Source organism: Rosa chinensis, chromosome 6 (assembly GCF_002994745.2).
Source record: "Rosa chinensis cultivar Old Blush chromosome 6, RchiOBHm-V2, whole genome shotgun sequence".
NCBI classification, from domain to species: Eukaryota; Viridiplantae; Streptophyta; class Magnoliopsida; order Rosales; family Rosaceae; genus Rosa; species Rosa chinensis.
In genome coordinates, this window is record NC_037093.1 from 9,007,500 (window position 1) to 9,026,010 (window position 18,511).

General features: G+C 37.0%; 3 protein-coding genes across 6 annotated transcripts; 2 read left to right on the forward strand and 1 right to left on the reverse strand.

The window, feature by feature from the left end:
* Positions 1-3,305: 3,305 nt before the first annotated feature.
* LOC121050201 lies at positions 3,306-8,368 on the reverse strand. Of its 4 annotated transcripts, none has more exons than XR_005802338.1 (7): positions 8,198-8,368; positions 7,379-7,861; positions 7,072-7,296; positions 6,867-6,959; positions 6,051-6,156; positions 5,687-5,924; positions 3,306-3,569 (listed from the first exon to the last, which is right to left on the reverse strand). XR_005802338.1 is itself a non-coding variant. In XM_040509600.1 (3 exons), exons 2-3 carry the CDS (start codon positions 7,859-7,861, stop codon positions 7,401-7,403), a joined length of 390 nt encoding a protein of 129 aa, XP_040365534.1. In that variant the 5' UTR covers positions 8,198-8,368; the 3' UTR covers positions 7,391-7,400. The 4 variants fall into 4 exon arrangements, 1 of the variants encoding a protein (XP_040365534.1); XR_005802337.1 differs by having other exon boundaries at positions 3,790-5,924; XR_005802336.1 differs by having other exon boundaries at positions 3,306-5,924.
* Positions 8,369-13,723: 5,355 nt separating this feature from the next.
* LOC112170765 lies at positions 13,724-14,419 on the forward strand. Its single transcript, XM_024308071.1, has 2 exons — positions 13,724-13,914; positions 14,284-14,419. Exons 1-2 carry the CDS (start codon positions 13,724-13,726, stop codon positions 14,417-14,419), a joined length of 327 nt encoding a protein of 108 aa, XP_024163839.1.
* A 315-nt stretch (positions 14,420-14,734) lies between these two features.
* On the forward strand, positions 14,735-16,859 carry LOC112174114 (probable prefoldin subunit 5). The gene is made up of 4 exons (XM_024311816.2): positions 14,735-14,764; positions 15,461-15,530; positions 15,882-16,276; positions 16,723-16,859. Exons 3-4 carry the CDS (start codon positions 15,914-15,916, stop codon positions 16,807-16,809), a joined length of 450 nt encoding a protein of 149 aa, XP_024167584.1. The 5' UTR covers positions 14,735-14,764; positions 15,461-15,530; positions 15,882-15,913; the 3' UTR covers positions 16,810-16,859.
* The last annotated feature ends 1,652 nt before the right edge of the window (positions 16,860-18,511 follow it).

Genomic DNA, 18,511 nt, shown 5'->3' on the forward strand with positions numbered 1-18,511 from the left:
CACACACACCACACACACACACACACACACACACACTCTCTCTCTCTCTCTCTCTCTGTAGCTTCTGGTAACAGTTTTTACTGCCTATGCTTTGTGTTTTCAAAAAAGGCTTAGTTTTAACACCGCCCCATTTTTTCAAAAGCCATTTTGTACGACTCTAGCAAATGGGTGAGTTGTTTTCATGAACATTGTATTACCACGAAGGTCTTTTAGGGAGATATTTGAGTTTAGATGGTAATTAGATCACAGAAGAGAGAGCCAGCTTAGATATCACTCATCATATTCTGCATTTGTATAGTTTTCAACGTGAGGGCTTTATGTTTCCCATTTTTTGTAACTGTTTGCTCTGTTTCGTGATCTCTCTCTCCCTCTCTCTCCCCTTTGAAACCTTTAATTCCATTTCAGGCATGGGAGTTGATGATTCTGAAACTGACTCTATAATAAATTGTGAGATCAAACTAGAATTATGATGTTCATATACTTGTTGGATAATTTCATGCCTTGTTAAGATATTTGTATTAGTTTTCTGTTAGCTTGTTTTAAAATGAACTTTTAGTCAACCAGGTGGCATTGGGTGAAAAAAGTGCTTATCTAACTTCCCATCATTCATACATACATAAAGGAGAGGCATCAAGGCATAGGGGAGTGACAACGAAAGTAAAGGCTGTTGTTGATGCAACTTCTGCTGGCATCTTCATTGTCATCACAAAGTGTGTTCTTCAAGACTTGGTTGGTTTCAACATTTTACTAAATTTTGTTAGAAAACTAGTTCTGTTGATGTAATGACTTTGTTGGATATATGGATGAATGTATCGGATTTTAACATAAATGAATGTGTTTTGGATGTGATGTCATTTTGAATGTCTATCAGACCGTTCAATCCAGCTAAAAACTATTGTCTAATAATTGATCATGACAAAATGCCTAACAAAAACTGTTGTATGAGCCATCTAACTATAATATTATAAGGACTAAAATAACGAGAAAGTCATTGTCCAGCAAAACAACAAACAACAGTTTTTTGGAGAAATCTATAGTATCAGTAATGGATGGACAATGGGATTTGCAAGTACATATTGTCTGACTAAACCTTCAGACAACAGCAAGCATATAAGCCCCTGTTGTCTGGCATAGCATTCAAACAACAGTAAGTATATAAGCCGCTGTTGTTTTTCTTAGTGTTCAGACAACAGACAGCATAGTAGTCGCTGTTGTAGTAAACTTTATCAGACTACAGTTTTTTGGTATTGTCTGATTCATGTATCAAATGGCATTGAGATAGACAACAACAAAGAATATAATCAAACGACAGTGAAAAACTGTCGTCTGATTGAAAAATTGGTGTAGTGAGTTCATCTCCAATATGTCAATAAAATGACCCAAAATATACTAATTTTGAGATGAATCATAGATACCAGCAATATGCTTCAAAACAAACTTCCTACAGTTTCCATCCTACTGTCCAAGTAAAGTCACATACCCTTCCATTGGAGTTGATTGCATTTCTTGGATCGATTGAGGTTGCTTCTCTGCGATATCAGAAAGTGCTGCTATTAGCTTCTTAATGGTATCAGGTCCAGCACTTATTATACTATGCAAGAGATTGCCAATACGAGTTTCAATGCTATTCAATTGAGTTTGGATAGCTTGCAATTGCTCATCCTTTTTGGCTACTACCTCTATCAACCTCGTGATCTCAGCAAGTGAGGCTTCAAGTTCAGACTGAAGTGATGCTACATCGCAAGAAACTGCTGGCTTTGTAGTTTATATTCCAGGAACATCAACCCACTCTACTCCCAATCCATACCCTCAAACTGCATTATATGTCTCTGGTCCAAATTGCTCACAAAACAATTCATTCAATAAGTCTATAGTGAGTTCCCTGCCATTTAAGCGCTCCCTTTGCTCAAGCTTATCCAATTCCAACTACACCAAAATCAGAAACTAATTTAAAGTAAGTTAATTACAGAAATAAGCAACCATGTATACTAGGCTACAACCAATATCACAACACTTACAAAGATTTTTTCTGCTTCGTCATTAATTGGCACGGTCCCAGTAACGTCTTTCTTTGGTTTGCTATGAATCAATCTCCAGAATGTGCAGTGATCTATTTCTTTCCCTTCGTTTGCGAGTTCCTGCCAATCCATGATGTTGTATAATCAACCACAAATGTAATCCATAACTATAGATGCAAAGCCAAGTACAATCAATTGAAAATGTGCCCTAGTGGTTCTTGAAAATGTGTTTTTATCATGAACAGATTGTTTGAACAATGACCAGTAAAAGCTAAAGGCATGCTTTTAACATTTATGTTTAAAATGAAAGTCATTGTAAGTGCAGCGACAATAGATAAACTAAACAGGCACCTTATGATGTAAAGAGATTAGAATGGAGCTATGAATACACTTTTCAATCAATAGGTTGCAATAGGATCAGAAGGTACCATAAATTTATTTTAGGATAAGAAGGCAGCTATGAATACACCTTTTAACTCTATTATACCATGTTGTCAAAATTTTTGAGAAGATTGTACCAAAAAGCAATGCCATATTTTTACATTTTTTAACTTCATAATTGATGAGAGAAGTAACTAAATACGTTATTGCCAAAAACAACTTTTTCCAAACCGCACATAGTCAATACTAAAATCTGGGAATAGGCCAAAACATGTAAGCTTCAGACTTTTACTCTACAAGAGACCATTATCATGTTGATGGTCTAAACTTGATCAATTTGTACTGAAATGATTAGTCCATTCATGCTTAACAAGAAACTACTCCTACTTCTGGCCCTTAGATGCAGGGACATGAATACTTTTGTATGAACACACACACACACACACATATACCCATAAGTTAAAAAGCATTATTGATTTTCAGGAACCCGGAACTCTTTACACTACAAGAAAAAACATGTTTAACAACATGCAATTCACATTGTCAATCACTTTCGACAACGTTCGGCGCACATTGTAGATGCCAGAGTCATTAAAAGTCCAAGAGTCCTTAATATCGCGCTTTGCACGTTGTCGAAAAGAGGCGAAGTAAGTTGTTGTAATTATTCAACAATGAGTTTTGTACGTTGTCATAAATTTTCAACAACGTTTCGAATGAGTGTCGTAAGTTTTAACAACGCTCTCAGCATGTTGTCTTTAGTTTTCAACAACATATATGGCATGTTGTCATATTACTAAATATGTTGTTATAACATTTCAGTATACATTATTGCAGCCAATTTGCTGGTTCTTCTTTCATATACCTCTAAAAACATTCACCATTACTTAAGCACATTCACATGCCAATATTAGTACACTATAACCATGTAAAAGAAAAATATACATTTCATTGAAGTTCTTGTACATAATTCTTTACAAAACATGCATCACAAAGTTCTAAATTCTTTGGGCATCTAGTACAGCAGAGTACTTCCCGGTTTACTTTTGTACTTGGGTTTGTTGAAGATATCTTTCCTTCAGCCACCACTTCATCTTCTTCATAATTGATCAGGTATCAAGCCATGAAGTTCTTGATTGGGATATGTACCATACCGAAAGCTCTTAGTGCTTCCTGTTCTCATCAAATTTTCGTAATGACTGAGTATAAGAAACGCAAGGCAAACCCATGCCAAAGAAAAAGTTAAAGTTATGCCTTCATTAAATTCCACATTCATTTCCTGTGTGTGTCATTCTTAGTTATTGGAAACATATTCAAAGCTGCTATGACAAGCCATATGACATGTCAAATTTCATAAGAAGAAAACTATCAGTTGCAAAAAGCAGCAACTAACCTCCCCAATGCTGAGCACTTCCAATGCATCTTGGTAATTTTGTCCTCTAATCAGTTGCTTTGTGTTAGTATGAAGCATAAGGCCAATCACGATTGCCATGCCAAACAACATTTTAAATCTTACTTCAAACCTTAAATGGAATTTCTTCTCTTAAATTTCTCATAAAAGGACCTAACTTGAGAACATAAATTACTGAAACCTAATAAATCATACTGCTGATCAGTCTCCAATCCTAGACATATACTAAACAAATACATAAAGATTGAAATATATTGCCCTGCATATCTATCCCACACTTCCTTTTGATTTCACCCTAAACAAATCTATCTTTCTTCTTCAAGTTCCAATGCCAATGGGGCCAACATCTCGGCTCATAGAACAACATCTTCCCTTTCAAAGAAAATAATCCTAAACAAACTCAAACTATCTTTTTGAATTCCATGCAATTATTAATACTAGAACTTAAAACTAAAAATCAAAATTGTTTGAGGAGTGTACTTTAGTATCTGAACTAAAGTACAACAGTAAGTAACAAACTCTTTCCACTATTTTAACACACAATGCAATTAATAATAATGAAAGCAAATCAATTACACAACAAAATGACGGTCATGAACAGAGACTAATGGTCAGGAAACTAAAATATCAATAAAACAAATGACATCTGCAGATAGTATTTTCATAACATGGACAACCATAGCCTTTTTGGCTGAGGTAGCCATATATACCTGTTACATATTGATAAGAAGCAGAGTTAGTTATATATGCTTCTCTCACTACAAACTCGATGGTGCTTAATACATAAATAGTAAATACTTCACTTACAGACACTAATGCATTAAGATTCATAAGATTGGAAGTATATCAGATATCATGAGTTCATGACAAACCTACTCTAAAGGTGTACAAAGAATGTTATGTTGGAATATTCCTCATGCCAAACCTAGGGAATCAACAACACCATATTTCCTTCCAAATCATTTCCCAACCATTCTCCCCCATCAACATAAAGAAAAGCACCACGAAAGGCTCCCACCATTTGTCTGATCGGTAATAGACTGAGGGTATTCTTTACCATTCTGTGTTGTTCCTAAAGGGCCTAACAGATTTGTAATTTGAATTATGTAGACAAGATTCATTCTCAGGTCTATGATTCTACAAAGTGGAGATTATTTATCAGCCAGCAACTAGCAAAATTGAGGGCTGGTCATACTTTCTCTATATACAAATGGTCTAGGTATAGGAAGCATGGCCTAAGACAGCCCTAATAGAAAAGGAAAAAGGAATCTATCATGTATGCTTGTGTGTGTTTGTCTATTATAAGTTCATATAAACTCATATATATACCAACATATTAGATAAAGATCCTAAGATTGCGTACAGATAGACAATAACTATTCAAACAATAGCATTGTTTAAAATTGCAGTACACACAATTGACAACCCAATTTAAGTGCAAACGATTAGATGCAAAAGAAAAGAACCAGTGCACACATAAACCATCTTTTGTATATGCATGCATGACAATAAACCAGAGCTAGGCAGCAAAATCCAAATCCCTCGTTCTACTACAGATATCCAGATGCAATCTGTTTGCATACATGCAGGAATGTTAGGTGCATTCAAAGATAAACCACCTCTGATCGAATTATGACACCATATGATTGTTGCTCATACTAATTCTGAAATCAACACCACCAAACACCAAAGCCAAATCATTACCTAGAGAAAACTACAAATCCAGATCAATAGGCATCATTTCAGTAGGAAACTACATCAAATCAAACTATCAAAGCATAAGATCCATAATTCAGTCTCTAATTCTATTCAATTTCCTCAGCTACGAACAAATTAAAATGCAAGCCACGATAAGAGAGAGAGATACACTAAAGCGCACCGTTTTGGAGGGAGGGGTCGTACTCGGTGGCAGAGAGGTGCATCTTAATGTCGTTGAGGGTCTCGGACTAGCACAAATTGTTGTAATCAGCAGCGGTGAGAAGATCGGCACATTGTCCCCGGATGATGGCCTTCAAGTAGCCACCGGCCCACCGTGAACTGAAGGTCATCGCTTCAAAACCCTACATTTTGTTCGATCGAAATTACGCGAACTGCCACAGGTCGATCCGAAATGGAATCTGAGTGAGAGAAAGGGGACGATTCTAGGTCAATACGTTAATGGCGTCTAATAACAAAAACACCTAATTCAGTACAATTCTAGGTCAAATTGCTAAGCTTTCCTAAGTTGCAAAAAGCGAACTCACCTGCATCAAATTGGCGTTGGCCTGTGATTTTTCAGTAGCGCCATGGTAGCTCCTATCGATGCAATTCGAATTTGGCGCCAAAATTGGCAGAGAGACTGAATCGGAGCTGAGGATTCGAAATAAACAATTTGAATTAGGGTTTTCAGTTGGGGGATAAGGAGAGGAGGCCAGGAGGGTAAATAAGGAGTGGGTTTTTAGTTCAGTGAGTTTTAGACAAGGCTTTATTTTCTTTCGTTTTTGTCGAGGATTTCTGAAAATTATCCTCAAAGTTAAAAAGTGCATTAAAATTTAGATTATAGCAGCAACATTCCTGCACAATTTTCTGTTATTTTTCTTTTGTTTTTCATTTCAAAGCTTTGACAGCGTTCACCGCACGTCATGGTTCTTAAAATTTTCAACAACATGCACGTTTGCTTGTTGATAACTCAATTGACAACTTGCAGATAACAACGTGCAAGGTAAGTTGTTGATAGCTAAATTAACAACATGCAAAGGATGCATGTGGTGACAAACAGTTTTCTACGATGTACATTCTTTACCCGTTGTTGAAGATTGTATGTAACAACGAGCATTAGAGCATGTTGTTATTATGATGTTGTTGTAGACTACTTTTCTTGTAGTGTTATGAAGATGATTTTGCATATATTTAATTGAAAATGAAATGCACCATAATTATATAGCAGCATGCTTTCAAATGTGATGAACTGATAATAATTGTTACAACTTAAGTACTAGTATGCCTATATATCCAATAGTACTATCAGGTTTTCAATTAAAAGATTCATACCAGATGATCGACCAATATTAAAATCTCACCCATTCAGATCGTATTTGGGCAAATGTCTTTGTTCCGGTGTTTGCAGCCACCTTCAACTGACTTCTATTCTTCTTGGTAGTCACTGATTTTTTCTATTGTTTTCAAACCACCACATTCACTTTTAGTTGTCATTATATTTATAAGTTGAACACTATAGAGATCGAAACTCAAATATAGCTATCATGGTTATGGGGAAAACTGTACCTCACCAAATTTGTCCCAATGAAGTACCAATGCACGCCATTGTAGTTGATTCACATCCCCATCTGGCCATACAAATCGTTCAGCATGTCCTTTGTCTTCCATATAGTAGTCAACATAAAGTCTGTGCTAGTGTTTTCCCCAACGCGCATTTAATTTCTTCTTCACTACTTTCTGAATTCTTTTCATAATTGCCAAGGTTTGTGGCTTAGACTAATCTATTTTTGCCTACATACAAACTCCACAAGTAAATAATCATCCTCATAAAATTAAGTATATATTTCAGTTAGTAAGAGATCATGCATATTACCTTTATTTCTTCCCATGCACTTTCAACCCTTCCGGTCCCTTTAAAATTCCTGAAGTCAGGTACATTGATTGGAAACATAGAAGATTCTCTTGCAAGTTATCCTATATACCTTGAGAACCTTGCAACAGTTTCAGCTGGTGCAACCGGCTGCCCAAACTTGTTAAACAGCATCTTCTCAGGGCCATAAGGAGCAAAGTTTACCTTATTTTTACCCCTGTGTTTCTTGATTTTTCCAGCCCTCTTCCTAGTCCCATGTCTAGTTTTTGATCTCATATCTCCGATATTTCTATTAACAGATCCTCTAGATGCATTCATCTCATTCACCGCGCGATCAGCATGGTTTGGTGTCATGCTATGATCTCCCCTAATTATCCTCATAAGAATTTCTTCACCTTCATCATCATTTTGTGTGTGTTGGCTAACATCTTGGCTATCATTGACTTCAGATACGTTGCCTAAGAATTGCAAGTTATAATCACTCATCTGCACATAACAATTAATCAGATTACTCAAACCTGCAATCGTTATGTGCATATATTTATATATGGTTCCAGATGAATGAGTAAACCCTATACCCATATGATTCAAAAGTAACCAACAACAACACACCAAATAAGGATTGCTTAACTATTAACTCATCATGTCCCGTTATTCAACTATTCCACCAACAATCATCAAGATTCTCAGTGCATAACGTCCATTACATCTAAGCCATTAACTCCATAAAGATCTAATTGCACAAGTTAATTAAGAGTTTAGGCAGATAGATCAGACAAACCATATATAAAGAGGTAAAAGTAAAATATATGTAAAAGGTACCTCTACCAACCGACACCTTTGAAGATAAGCACGATTGTAGATGCTTTTTTCAGCTTTTCAATTTGCCTATTGCCTTCCAAGATTGACGACTTGATGAAGATTAATTTTCTGAAAAAGTGGTTTTGCCCAAAACAAAGAAACCCATCCTTGTGTGCAGATGACGAAGGTCCACCTTTCGTTTCATTGACAGAATGATAAGCAATTAAGCACGCGTGTCCATCTTTTCATTTTTGAAGCGAAAATTATATGCGGGAAGCCCAAATTTGTGGTGGAATCTTGCACTATCCCGCCCTTATCGCAAACAATGAAAAGACCTAGCATTGGAACTGTTTGGCTTATGATACTGTAAGGCTGCAATATTCTCATCTCTTTATTAAAAAGAGATTCCAATCAGCCTCATTCCTTATATTTATAAGTGCTATATGGTGAACAGAAAAATTATTAAATTATCTTTTATTTTTTCTATCCCAACTAACGGTGGCCAATGTATCTATAAATAACATTCCCAAGTCCCAACCCACAATAAATTCCACACATTAGAAATCAGTCTTTGGATCGAGTGCATCAACAATTTCTTTGAAGGTTAGTAGTAACTAGTTACTAGCAGTGGATGTATTAAGGCTTTAAATTTCTTTCCGAAGTCTTCATCATGATTTTGATAATACTACTAATTTTTTTAATATATGCTTTTCATTTAGAAATCTCTTCTAAATTTGAACTTAACTTTTTTTTCTTCGTTTTATTAGTATAGTGAAATAATGAAGCGCGGTGCTAAATCATCTCGTCTATATTATGATGATGCACCGAATGAGAGAAATCAACGTGAACACTCTCCTGCAAACTCGTCCAATGCGGCCCTTCCTAATCGGCCACACATCAATGCATGAGACATGTTAAGAATCTTAGTCCCCACACTACCAACATCACAAGAGCGTATCCAACAAGCTATCGATGTTGCTAGTAGACAACATGCAAGGCCTCGACCAAATGACGAGGTTTTTCAATTTGGAACGCCACCGCGTGCGGCTTCAAATATTCCATGCACCGGCCCTCATTTAACTCCATTTGCACACCTACAACGTACCGAAAACAGATTCAAATAGTGGTGAAACTGAGATTATTAGTACTGCTCATTATCATGGAGACTAATACGCTGAAAGTGAGGGGGAAGTCTGTAGCATGACATCTAAGAAGGCTGGAACTACAATCAATGAAGGTAGGGTTAAAGAAGAAGCTAGTGAAAGAGATTGGTATGAAAAAGATGGTTGGTCGTGGTGAACACATGTAAAGTAAGAGTTGTTTAATGTATTTTAGGAATAATGTCAGTTTATGTTCACCTTTTCAACTTAGGATAGTATATGCCATTTTTTTTCTTACTTTCTTTGGTTTGTAACGTTGGGGGTAGTCTAAATCATGTTGTGAATATTTAAAAAAAAAAAAAATCATGTAGTGATTACATTTCCTTTGTCATCATGAATCTACTGATCTTAGGATCCACCTTGATCAATCGACACTTAATAACTTGCAAAAGAGTCTATCATCCTTATTTGGAATAACTCATACCAAAAAAAAAATACCGAAATGTCTATTATAATAACTAGATTTGATAAACGTACCAAAAGGCTTCATTACATTACACATTGTACACATTACACCAGCTTGATCAACCCACTGATATAAGGTGAAACTAATTGATGTCTACAAATTGAATCAGGCTCATTCAATATACACAAAATGAGATATAATTTTACAAGACATAAACACCTAGAAACTGGAAATTCATGGTTCACCTTCAGACCACATCTGCTCTTCGGCTATCGGAATGTCTGTCATATCCCATCTTCCCTCTACTTCATCATCCTCCATCATTGAATTGTGCAACTCTTGTGGCGGTACTAGGTCATGATTTGTGGTCATCCCCATAGCAAAGTAATCTCTAGGCGTTGTATTCACCGCAATATGCCACTCTTTCTCAATTGGATCTTGCACATAAAACACCTGCTGTGCTTGTCCACCAAAAACCAAAGTGTTCGGAGGTAGTAGCAACCGTTCAAAGTTTACCATGGTGAATCCAAAATCATCCTTCTTAATTCCACTTCGACGAAGCCTTCCGTTCACCCAATCACAATCAAATAACACTACTTTACGGCCATTCCGATAGTTCAGTTCTATTATATCTTTTAATATGCCATAGTATTCCACCATATGAGACTTAGGATTAGGATCATTGACCGTAGCATAATTATCTGTCTCCATTTCGACAAACACACCACTATTCTATGTTTTACCATGGTCAACAGATTTAACATGAAACCTATATCCATTAATAATATACTTGGTCCAACGCCTAGCCTACCGGGTAGGACCTCTAGCTAGGGCTAAAAAATCCTCACTAATATCACCAACTCCATTCATGTAATCGTCATCAATCTGTGTTAATAAATACTCCAATATTACTATGTGATACAAGAACTAATGAGGGATGATGTCTACTAACAATTAACTCATGCTATATGTGAAAATAACTTACCAGGTCGCCAAAGTATGCAGGGAAAGCAATTTGCTTGATTAGCTGCAGCCATTGCACTCACACGTGGACCTATATTGCTTGTCTCACGTTCAACATACTCCCTAGCAACCAAAATATTGTTTTTAGGAACTGAGATATAAAGGAAAGTGTTCACAATATGGAAACTAAACAAGCCAGGAAAGAACAACCCTATTCAAATAGTACATTAAGGAAGGTAGATGGTCCTATAACAAAAGTATCAGTCATATGCATGTATAAGACTTGGAATTCTACTTTAGATAGAAATAACATCAAACATTACAGACCATTATGACCAAAAGTTTGCGTGCTGTTTGGAGCCCATCTTGTAGTACATTCCCTAATTGAAACACTTGAATACATATCCTCATATTTACAATACATTGGAACAATATTCAGCAGAGCCACAACTTTGTACCAAAAGCAAGCCTATTACTCGACATCATTTCATAATTATCTAATTTAAAATTCATTTTGAAAAATCACTGGACTATACCAAATTGAACTTCCAGAAAACAAAAATATATAGCTTGGAATGGAAATAATTTTGAGGAATGACCGCAAAATATCTAATTCAGATATATCAAATACATTAATCTCACCGTTTATATGGCCAAACTTCAGGTGTATTGTCAAGACATGACGATGTGCCCTATTCCATTCCGCATCATCTAGCTGGAATAATTTAAACTCACCAAGTGATCTTCCAGGATTTGCAAACACAGATAGCCCAACACGTTTTCCACTGTCAGTTGAATCAGCACTCCGCCTCAGCCGATTTATACGTCCCACTGTGGTATCACCAAGATACATGCCGCAAAATGATAGGCATTCTTCCACAATGTAGCCTTCTGCAATGCTGTCCTCAGGCCTAGCTTTGTTTAGAACATATTTCTTAAGTGTTCCTAAAAATCTGCATTGTAATATTACATCAATATATTATGGTGAGACGTGTTAATGAGAAACAAATTATTAAGATGAGGGTCTTGGGATACCCCAAAGCAAATTTACAAATTCCTTGGAAGGCATAGAAAAGATGAAACAATGTTTCTGAGATATGAATAAGGAATATCTTTGCAGCTAATTCATGCAAACAGCAAGCTTGCATTTTCTGTGTGCTTTACTATAGTTTTGAATAAATACCAGAGGCATTACATGACATAACAGAATACCTAATGAGATAAACATATGTATCTACTCCTTTATCTTCTACCATAAAGCATCGACTGATTTGCAATTCTAGGAAAACCAAAATGGCAGGAGGCATTTTACTCCGATTCACACAATAAGTTGTGTAAGTCTAAAACAAGTGAACTATACTGGCAAATTAATTTAATGCAAATATAAAGCTAAGCTGAAAGTAGTATAATAGATCACCTCTCAATTGGGAACATCCATCTGAAATGTACTGGACCAGCAATGGCAGCTTTATCAGCTAGGTGGATTGGCAAGTGAACCATGAAGTCAAAGAAGGATGGAGGCATTAAATGCTCTAACAAGCACAAGACTATTGCAATCCGTTTTGACAAAGAATTGAAAGTGCCAACAGTTCCCACCTTAGTACACAAACTGCGAAAAAATGAGCTTAACTCTATAAAGATCCTTGCAACATATTTAGGGAGAGCATACTGGATAGCCAGGGGAAGCAAATACTGCATTATAATATGGCTATCATGGCTTTTAAGGCCTATTAACTCTCTCTCAAACTCTAACACATCTAGCAATGTTAGAGGCCATTCCATCAGGTAGCTTACTTGAAGCCAATACTTCACAAATCATGGTCATGTTCTCAGTCTCACTACACCAAAAATGTTAACACACAACACTTTTTGCACAACAACAAAAAAAATGCGTTGTGTAATGAAGAAAAGTTAATCACACAACATGTTTACTAAACTAACGTTGTATAAGGAGGTTAAAATTCTGAATTTTTTTTTAGAAGGTCATTGCACAACGGTTACAAGAATAATCCGTTGTGTGAATCATAAAAAAAATAGCGGCAGATTTCCCTCCTAGATTGACTCAAATTTGGCTCCAAATTGATACTCTAAAGTACAACAGAATAGTTATATCTGTTGTATGAGTGTAGCTTGCAAAATATCATACAACTGTTTTTTTACTTTCTGTTGTCTGATAAAGGGAGATATATTGGGAAAGTTTGGATGTGTGTAGATTTGCCTCAAAATGGCACTATTCCCTCCAAAATTTCCCTGCATTCTCTCTCCCAAAATTCGATTCCCTCTCAGCAGGCGGCAAATCTGAAATTTTTTAAGTGGCATTCAGACAACAGATATGTGGAAAACCATGGTCTGATGCCTGCATGATGAAATTAATGGCTTATGTGGCCATGTGTCCTAGCGCTAGACAACTACACAATAGCATCGATCTATTCAGACCAAACTATTAGAACACTTCAGAAAAAATCCATTCAGACCAAACTAATGCCCACAGCTAAACCCGACACGACATTCACTCCACAAAACCCCACAGCTGACCCCAACTCACCCCGACTCTCTTTCTGACTCCCTCGCTGTCCGACTCTCACTCTGACTCACTCCACAGCTGCCCCGACTCACTCCACAATCCTAAACCCTAAATCCACCGCCTTCGAAGCGAAGCCTTCGAAGCCCTAAATGGGAGATTTCCCTTCGAAGCCCTAAAGGAGATTTCTCTGTGAATCCGTGGATTCACATCGGAGCAGCCTTAGACTTGGATTCACACAGGAGCCCTAAACAATTTTGTCATCTCGAACTTCGATTCACGCCTTTGATTCGATTTGTCTAGAACTTGGTAAGTTCTCGTCGTCTCCTTTACTGTTTTGATTCAATTTTGATTTGGATTTGTCAGCTTTCGCTCTTCTTTACTGTTTCAATTCACTGAGATGCAAAATTTAGGGTTCTGATATTCATAAGCAGATCTTAAAATTGTGCACTCTAGTCACCGGAGTTTAACAGAGACTCGGATCTCCATCTCCGACCATGGATTCCGAGCCTTTCGAGAGAGAAAAGAACGTGACTTTTCTGGGGATGATGTACCAGCTCCTCCCACACCAATCCGAAAAAGCTTCATCATCATCTTCTTCTTCTTCCTTTGAAGGTCCTCGTTCTACTGAGGGCCTCTCTGCCGCTTTGTCAGATCAGTCTCGTATTATAGTCGCCAGACCTGTTAGGTACAGACCCATCTAGCTCTACCCTTTTAAAGTTTATAAATTTCTGATTGTATGTGTGAATTGGGTTACTTTGGTGTGAAACTCGTGAAGTATTTGATCAATTTATGCAGTAGGTCCATAATGCCTTGTCTTTAACTAACAATTATGCTACCAAAGTTTGGTTCTTTAATCGCTTTTTCGCAAATTGATTCTGGGTTTTGCTATTGAGCTTCCCAAACTTGTTTTGGCTTGTGTTTAAGTAGAGTTGTTCACGTATTGGTGAGGCTTGAATTAGTATATGAACTTGTGTTATGGTTAAGTGAACTACAATAGTTGGATTGAATTTCTGCAATTGGACTGAATTGGTAAATTTTTTATGTTTGCTTGCAGAGGAGTGGTGTCCCTGTGGACATGCTCAAAGTTCTGTGCAATTGCCTTTGTTGCTAGGATCATTGTTGGCTATACCCTGAAGCGACGCGTTAAACGCTGGGCTAACAAGCTTCTCAAGAGGATCAAAGACGATTGATTGCACCTAGGTTGAGTTAAGTTATCGCATTCAATAGATTGTCATCAATAGATGAGTGATTCTCTAACATTAGTTGTGTAAAGGGTGCATTTTTGAGGAGTTTTCAGCTTCTGTGGTGACAAATGCATCTCACCTTATCAACAGATATTGTTATCCTTTTTAAACTACTATGGTAAAGTTTTAGAGAACAGCATAGGCTATCCTTTTTATCCTTTTTAAACTACTATGAGAGATCTTTAGTCTCTCAGTCAATGAAGTTGCGGATTCTTCAATGTTGGATTTTTCAAATCTGATTGAAATCTTGTGTTTGTTTTGCAGTTTTTTGTTGGTGGAAACTGGAAGTGTGTAAGTATTTTTTATTTTTTATTTTTTTATGCAACAATGTCTCTCTTTCTGCATTACCTATAGTATATAGTTGTTTTATCTGCTCAGAATTTTTGTGCTTTAGGGTTTGATTGGGTTTATTATTTGATTATGATATATGTGATTGGCTTTACATTCTCTGTTTTAGATACTCAGAATAGTATCTTTCAAAAATATTCCATTTTTCGATTAATTTTTTTGTTTAGTATAAAAGCTGCCTGATTTAGTTTCACAAAAGCAAGTTTACGTTATGTGATTTTTGCCTTGGTAATTAATTTAGTGGAATTTTAATGGTACGTACTAAACAAGTAGATATTTCAAAACATAGTAGATAACAGTCTCGTTTAAAGAAACACATTGTGAGAACCTGACCTTATGAAATGAAATGATTTCCATGCCTAGTGTAGGTAGTTATTTGTTTCCTAATTGCTGAGAGAGTCAGTAATAGTCAATTTGTTGCATTTACAGAAAAAATTATTATGTATATGTTTATATTTAGGACGTATTCCCACCTTGTGACACACCTTTACCATGGTGCTCTCCTGATTTTGTTTCAAGTTATCATGCATTTTTTATGTGCATTTTTCTTATTCATTTTGCAGAATTTGTAACTTGTATTCAACCCTTTTAATATGGTTTCATTTGTTCTGATCCTTTTGTCCCTGCTGATTCATCTAGAATGGCACAAAAGACTCAATCAGCAAGCTAGTGTCAGACTTAAACAGTGCAAAATTGGAACCTGATGTTGGTGAGCTTATTTGTTTGAACTTTAATATAAGCCTGATTCAATTTTCAGTAGATTTACTAGACTGCACTAGTAATTTTGTCACTGGCCATCTGGATCGGAATATAACTAAAATTGAATCCGAAAAATAAGTTTGGTAAAATGTACAAGTTTGATAAAATTGTAACCAAGTAAGACGCTTTTAATTTATAATATGTGTTCCAGAAATATTAATATGGTTTTGAATTTAACATAACTTTCCTGGAGATTTACATTTGTTGATTTCTTTTACATTCATACATGATATTCCAGCCATCTGCATTCATCTACCTTTTCATTTGGGCTTTTACTAAAATCTATTCTTGTTTGTGCTAGTATCTTATGTGCATGTTGAAGATCGACTGAAGATGGCGATGAGCGTGAGAGGAGAGATGGAGAAGCTGAGCGTGGAGCAGTTGAAGGCAGTGAAAGAGCAAACTGATCTGGAGGTCAATCTTCTCCAGGACTCTCTCAACAACATCCGCACTGCCACCACCCGCCTCGAGCTCGCCTCCTCCGCCCTCCACGACCTCTCCCTCCGACCCACCGGCAAAAAGATGCTCGTCCCTCTTACCGCCTCCCTTTACGTCCCCGGAACTCTCCAGGACCCCGACCAGGTCCTCGTCGACGTCGGCACCGGCTACTTCATCGAGAAGAACATGCCTCAAGCCAAAGACTACTGTGACCGCAAGATCAATCTCCTCAAGTCCAATTTCGAACAACTCGTTGAGGTCAAAGTTCTCCTCTTTGTGAATCTATTTCAATATTTCTTACGTTTGCTAGGTTTGGTGATTAGTCTTCCTTCTTTCTTGCTCATATACGAGACCTGAAATTGAAAACCTCCTTATGCATAATATGTTTCTTGTTTGCTACTCGTAATGCCAATTTCATATCTCAGCTACTTTGCTATTACCTTCAAAAATTCATTGTTTTGCTGCTCTGTGGCAGCCGCAATTGAGTAGTGTTTCTGTGACCATTGATCCAGAGTTTAGGAGATTGCTGATTGCTGTAATGTTTTCTTTGTATGTTTTAATCAAAGGGGGGACAAAAATGCTCCTCTTGACTCTAATGCATACCTTAAACTGCTTTAAAGTAGGGCTACTCTTTCTTTGCTTATTAGTTCTTCCTTTTTTGTTGTTGTTTTCTTCTAATTACGAAATTGTAAATTGATATGCAGGTTGCTTCTAAGAAGAAAAGCATATCTGATGAAGCTGGGTTAGTTTTGCAAGCAAAACTGAAGCAGATGGCTCCTACAGCACAGTAGGAGACAAGGACTTTTAATATGTGTGCTGTGGTATTCAAGTTAAGATCATGGTGAAGTACTGGTGACTTAGGAGTAGATTATGCTTGTTTTGATATAGAATTCAAACATCATGTTAGAGTTGTGGTTTGCACGCTTGAACTGGTGCGGTTTTGTTCCCTTACAAATGGGATTAATTCTCTTCTGCTCTTTAAAGACTCATGTTGTGGTGTATCATTGCAGAACTACTTACAATTTACAGTTTGCTTTTTCCAGCTTCAAATGTTGTGTGGTGTATCATTTGATGAACTACTGTTCATTTGGTAAATGGACCAAATGAATGCACAATTTAATTTAGGAATGGGATGTTCAAATGATCAGACAATAGAATAGATATAATGGCGACTGCACGAATGGCCAAAATTGGGGCAAATACACTGCAATCATTCATATCACACATCTGTTTTTAACAAATTAGTGTCTTCTAATTTATACTCACACAACAGAAGCAATTGAACTCTGTTGTCCCAAAAGTTAATCAGACAACAGATATAGTCCAAGAACTGAAGTTTGAAGAGCAATCAGACAACACACAAAATAAAAATATGTTGTCTGACAAGCTTAACATACAACAGCTTGAAAACAAGCACTGTTGTCTGAAGACGCCCCTTAACTACTGCGCAGCTGCGCGCTTGGCATCTGCCGAGCCATCTTCCGAGCTATCACACAACAGTTATAACACATACCTGTTGTCTGTGTGTTTATCACACAACTGTGTTCCACCGTTGTCTGATTTTTCATCAGACAACGGCTCACTCTACAACGGTGGGTCTTCAAATCACACAACTGTTTTCTTCCGTTGTCTGATAACAAAATTGGTGTAGTATCTTCATGTTGAAGGCTGCCTTCGGAGGTCTAGCCCCTTCACTCTCTGGATGCAATTTTTTTTTTATCCCAAGATTCACACAATCCATACAAGCATTATAGGTATCCGTGCTTTTTCCATCAATAGCTAACAAGGTCCCCAACACACTGTCCATGACATTTTTCTCGATGTGCATCACATCAAGATTGTGTCTCAATAGTAGATCTTTCTATTATGGCAGCTCATAAAATATACTTTGCTTTTTCCGTGGTTTATCATAGGGCTTTTCCACAGCTGATCCCTTCTGCTTTGGGTTTTTCTCTGATTCTTTTTTGTTATTGCCAAACTGAAATCTCAAACTGCTTAATTCTTGCAAACATTGTGCACCTGTCATGGTAGTGGGGGGTAACTGATGTTCTTGGTGGCCGTCGAATACTACTGTCCATCTCCGAAACCTATGCAGAATTAGAATCCATCTTCGATGTCCTAGGTAGCAACATTTTTGACTATTAGGTAACCAATAGACTTGGTACTATGGCCACAATGAGGGCATGGTTTATATCCCTTAGTACTCCAACCGGAAAGCATAGCGTATGCTGGGAAGTCATTAATGGTCCACATAACGGCAACCCGCATGTTGAATTCTTCCTTCTTAAATGCATCATAGGTTGGTATCCCTTCTTCCCATACAATTTTCAACTCATCCACCAAAGGCCGAAGGTAAACATCTATATTATTACCAGGGCTTGTAGGGCCAGGAATAAGCAAAGACAACATAAGGTATGGTTTCTTCATGCAGAGCCAAGGTGGAAGGTTTTATACTGACATTACAACTGGCCAAGTACTGTGAGATTGACTCAT